At 34.2% G+C, this 5,880-nt stretch overlaps 1 protein-coding gene across 1 annotated transcript; it reads right to left on the bottom strand.

Annotated features, from left to right (window-relative positions):
* Positions 1–3,331: 3,331 nt before the first annotated feature.
* Positions 3,332–5,503, bottom strand: LOTGIDRAFT_75717 (hypothetical protein; the record flags this gene model as incomplete). Its single annotated transcript, XM_009059564.1, has 4 exons — positions 3,332–3,434; positions 3,955–4,144; positions 4,702–4,908; positions 5,353–5,503. Coding segments are annotated over 4 exons (651 nt in total), but the record flags the coding sequence as incomplete, so codon positions are not given.
* Positions 5,504–5,880: the final 377 nt, after the last annotated feature.

Here is a 5,880-nt window from a genome sequence, read left to right as displayed (position 1 = left end):
GATAATTTTGAGAATGTGGCCTGGTTTCTCTGTTTCTCAGTAAAATTGAATATTTTAATCACATCTGCACAATGTAAACTGTTAAGGTCCATCTGAGAAAAATTAAAAAAACTGAAAGCCATGAATAAGGGATGATGCACTCAATCAGCCGTACAAAACTATTTCCTCAGTATTTCCTCAAGCAGGGTAAATTAGAGTACAGGTTTATCTTGATTGGTGAGCCCCAGGCTATTCAATATGTACAAAAATAATATGTGAATTTTTGTTCTGCATCACTTACTAGCCTGTACACTTAATTAATCATCATTTAGGTACAAATAAGTTGTATTTTGAGACGCTATAAAGATTAATTTAACATAAGGAAAAAGTATTGAGAATAATTACAGCTCTGAAAGAACGAATATAAAAACAGTATTTGACAAATTTTGACACTTATTCAATATATTTGATTTTTTTCTAATTCTAATCTTTAGTTCAGTTTTACTTTAATTAAAAATAATATTCAAATTAGAAAAAAATACAGTCACTTTCATTCAGGAACATCACGTTATGTCGATATAATCACTGTAATTTGAGTTTTTTTTTTGGAGTTTTTGGTCTGTATCAGCAGGGTTTTTTTTAGAAGGGTGAGCAAGTCTTGCCCAGCTAGTGTAAAGCACAGTGCAAATAAATAAAAAATATAGGCACAGTGCCTATAGCCTGGTGTTGACAAAGGGACATAAATTGTGAAATGAAGATTAACTTAAAGCAATACATGTGTCAAATCTTTCTAAACATCTACCGAAAAACTTATCCTTCTTGGTGCATAGGTGAATCAGGTTCTAATCCTTCCCAGGTTAAAAAAGCTCCCTAGAGTGGTTTCTGCTTTCAATCCAAAATCTGAATTACTGATATAAATCAGACTTACCTGCAGGTTTATTGGAATCTTTTGATGAATTTCCAGACTGGTTGTTGTCACTATCAACTGGTTCATCAGTTATCACCTCAGAAGCTCCATGTGACCCAGAAATACCACGTGGCACAGAAATCTCAGGTGGCTCAAAAACACCATGTGGCTCATAGATACCATGTAGCTTAGAAACATCATGTGGCTCAGAAACAGAATGTGGATGAGAAATACTAAGTTGCTTGGAACCATCATGTATTTTAGAAATACTAGGTGACACAGAAAAACCAGACAACTCAGATACACTGTATGACTCATAAGCATCTTGGCTTTCAGATGATGTCTCAATTGAGCTTTGATCACCAGAGATTGTGGTATGTTCCATCACCCTCACTTCACCAGAGCTTGAGACAGCATGGAAGTCTGCCAAGTGATCATCCAAACTCTTGTTATCCTTCATTTTATTATCATAATCCATCTCACTACTATCAGTAATACTATGAAGTCTACTGAATTTCAGTTCATAAGGAGTTTCTATCTGTTCACTTCCATGATTGGAAGAACCCTGTCTACTATTGGACTGATTTAAGTTGTTTTCTGCCACAGATGAATCTTTTCTATTAGAATCTGATATTGGTTCTTCTTCTGTTGCCCATTTCAGATCTTGAAACTCTGAAGCTGTCAGTGTTTCTGGATTGTTATGAACACCTGTCTCAGACATATCTTTGTCTTGAGTTAAACCTACAGATTTGACCTTAGGATTAACTGCAAGATCTTGCTTCCCAGGAAGATCTAAAAAGCAGTCATCTTTTGAGAGTCCAGATGCAGAACTATTGCAAGATTCGAAACTGAGAGAAGAAAGAGCATTATGAAGGCAATCATCTTCTGCTTCACCAATCACAGAGGTTTTCCTTGTATTTTCAGATTTATTAGGATTATCTGTAAAGGAACTACTCCAAAGTTCCAGACCCTGGAAGGCAGGAGCATCCTGAAGACAATAGTCACAATTACAATGACAATCTGAATCGGACATGGTGAAGGAAGGATTGGACCATTCATCATCATAAGCTGAGTCACCACCACCGTCTGCCAAGTCAGCCATCTTGAATTCTACATCAGAATCAATGTCAAGGTCATAGATTGTAAAACTTGTGTTGTTCATGGAACATTCTTCATCTTGAGAATCAGCATCCTCGACACTGCTTTGATCCGAAATTTCAGATTTAAATTTTCAGAATTTAGAAAGGAATGATCAAAATCCAACTGTTTGCTGACTTGCTGGGATCCACCTTGTGTGGAATCATTGTCCATATTTTCACATATTTCATTTGAAAATTCTTCACCAACAGGAAATCTGTCATCTTCTGATGTGCTGTCATCTGGTATGACACGCCTGCTTGGATACAAGATGGCTGACTCATCTGACATATTGATGATGTTAGGGTGAAATTCTTGGCTTGGTTCTGTCACATTTAATATTCTTGTACTTTTGAGCATCAAATTGTCTCTTTGATTAATGAAGCCTTTTGAATTTTTCGTCCAAAGTTGTTGTTTCTCACAAAGTTTGTCTTCAAATTTTGTTTGATCTGAAATCTTTTGTGTCTTTCTATCTAGCTGATTCCTCAATGCATCTTCATTAATTTCAAGGCTTGATAATATTTGTTCAGAGTTTGCAAGGATTCGGGTTTGGTCCTCTTTCTGTTCTTTCAATAGCATATCTTCAATCTGAGAATCAAATAGATCTTGATCCTCAACTTCTGAAAGTTGACCACCACCTCCATCTTCTTTCAAACTGGAAAACATGGCACCATGAGGCAAGGCAGTACTTTCCTTTTCACCATCTATGCTTGTGGCTTCTTCCCTTACACCAAATTGACCTGGAGAACTTTCTTTAAAATTTTCAATTTGGACATCCTCTTCTTCAGTCTTCTGAAAATGATTTTCAGTACTTTTAATGTTTCCATCATCAATTTTGTCTGATTTAAGATTTTGCTTATCAAGGCCATTCAACCCAGACTGATTTTCAGAATTCCTTGGTTCTTCTTCATTCGTTACCTCATTTTTATCTTCAAAATCAGTCACAAACCGAGTAAACTCTGATACTGTAATAGCATTAATTACTTCATTTTCCACTTCCAAATCTGACTGAATTTGAGTAAGTTCTTGCTCTTTAACACCATCATTCTTTCTTTCATCTTCAACATTTTTCTCATCCTTTTCCGCTATATTGTCATGATGTATAAAAACATTAGATGTTTTGACAAGATAATCTTGCTCTGATAATTTACAAGATAAATCACTCTCGAGTTTCTCAGTAAGCTTACTGTTAGAACATGCTTTATCTATACTAACTACATCTACCACATTCTTATGCACTTTTTCAGTTGTTTGCTCTGTCAGGTTCTTTCTCAAATTGTCACTTTCTCTCTCGCAATCTGATCCACTTGCCTTTTCATCTTCCTCTATTAATTCATCATCGTCAGGTTTAAAGATGGATTTTTTACCAGGTTTGTGTTTTGATCTACGCCATGGATGTTGAGGACAAAAACTACAAAAGATATAATTACTATGATAGATGATATTTATAATGAAAGTGAAGGAAACAAAATCCTTTATAACAAGTAGTTAAATGAGTGATGAGAATGAGCAATGCTCTTATAGAAGCACTGGCTATGGTCATAATGTAAACTTTGTAAAGACTTTTGATACAAAGCGTTATATAAGTTCGGTGGAAAGTTTTTACTTTGCTCTAGTTAAACTCTGATAAGGGTTAAAATATATCCATATAAGTTTACATTAATCCGGAAAAATGTTCATACTCAATTGTCAAAAAAGGGAAAACAAGTTGTAGAAAACAAGGCCATCCTAAATATCACCTAAGCCCAAAATCTATTGGCTAAAAGGTGAACATAGCTTGAAAGCAGATAAGTAACCATTTTACCATTTTTATCAGAAAGTAGCAAAAATATTCTTATTTTCATAAATTGCTTCACTGGTCTAAGTTAATCTATAAGGGTTAGTATGTTATGCTAAGCTCGCATCACTTGCCCGATATCAAAGCTTATTACCTTTTACAGATCCCTCTTAACCATGTATCAATAGATCTAAAATAATATTCTTCACTGTGGAAACTTTTAGCCTGGAATCTATAACTATCAAATATCTGAACTTTACCATTATTCCAGCGTGAACCAATCGTCTTAGGGCCGTCACCATACCAAATTTCTACATGAGTCATGTTATGACGCTGTTTCTTGTCTAGAATAAAAAATGCAGTTGTTCATAATCAGCTTCAAGAAAGTTGAAAATACTTCAGTAGACCACTCTGGTTTGCAAGTCAGTCTTGGCTAGATATCTGGTGATTCTTTGAGCAAGTAAATGTGCACACTTGTGAATAAGCAAGCAGTAATGTATATGAACTATTCTAATCTGTGATGCCCTTGGATGGCAGATATTTCATAGAAAAGGTGTATTTCAATTAAAATTAATGAAATAAATTAATACATTACAGACCAAATTATTAAATTAAAGACATAATTATTAAATTAAAGACCCAATTATTAAATTAAAGACCCACTTATTAAATTAAAGACCCAGTTATTAAATTAAAGACCCAATCATTACATTAAAGAACCAATTATTAAATTAAAGACCCAATTACTAAATTAAAGACCCAGTTATTGACTTTTCCATAGGTGGTACAATTGTACAGTTGGGTGGTAGATACTTCATTTGAGAAGGTTACCCTCAATTTGCCACTTTAAACTCTCCTGTCACCCAAAACAATAATCTTCTCAAAATAACTAATGTCTTACTTTTCTTATTGGTGTATAAGCCAGACATAAAGACTAGATCACCAGGTCTCATGTCTTCCTCTTTGTCTATAATAATTGGTAGAGTATCAAACATATACGCCTGATTCCACGGACCAATCTTGAAACGGAACTCCTTCTTCAGGTCTCGTAAAACTTGTCGAACCAAACCACAGCAATCCAGGAATATAGGAGAGTTATACTCAGGTGCTACAAAAAACAAAAAAAACAACTGAGCTCAAACTTGACTTGACAAAGATTCGATTGAAATTTAGCACCAGTAGGCACGTTCTTCCAAAACTCTACTACTCTGCAACTGAAGATGTCCTCTTCAGAGAAGCCACATAAATTGTTTATTTGGTAAAAGTTCTCCGGTATAGAACTGACACAGAGTTTCATATTCTACTATTCTCCACTTATTATGTTGGGGAAATGGAATTGAGTTCAAAACAGCTCATCTTCTACTGCTGACACATTTCAGATACAAAATACAGATACAGATTAGGACAGCTACTTTGTAAATGTTGTTACTTGGACTTACAAAATTAGCAGTACATGTATTTGACATTGTCAAGAATATTTTTGAAATTTCAGGGTATTTTCACGTAATTTGGAGCAAATCAACAAGTTATAGGATGACTCAAGAATAAATACAGCAATACTTACTGTCTGCTGACCAGTATTTTTTAGCATACGGAACTCCAAAATATTTCTTAGCTTGCTCTACAAATTTAATACGTAACCTTTCCATGTGAGCTGAATCAACATTTTTATTTTTACATCGTTTTCTCATCTTCCTTTCTTCCTTAGCACATTCCTGGAATGAATGAATGAATGAATGAATGAATGAATGAATGAATGAATGAATGAATTAATGAATTAATGAATTAATTAATTAACCTACTTCTGATTAGGATAAATATCTGATATGAATAAAACAATGAACCCTTAGCAGGTCAATTTAAAATGTCCAACTAATGGAGCATTATAATGTATATAAGGATGGATCGCAATAACAGCGCTGACAAAGGTCACAAAGTAACAGTTTGGAAAATAAACTTTCCAAATATTTTGAGATATTTTTAAATAAATTCCATCTTCCATTTCAGATTCTGAAACTTAACAATATTCCTTCTGTACCACATGACATCACTGAAAATGAGATCTCTAATAACATCCTTA

The sequence above is a fragment of the Lottia gigantea genome, assembly GCF_000327385.1.
Source record: "Lottia gigantea unplaced genomic scaffold LOTGIsca_4, whole genome shotgun sequence".
Lineage (NCBI taxonomy): Eukaryota > Metazoa > Mollusca > Gastropoda > Lottiidae > Lottia > Lottia gigantea.
This window is presented reverse-complemented; position numbering and strand designations above follow the sequence as displayed.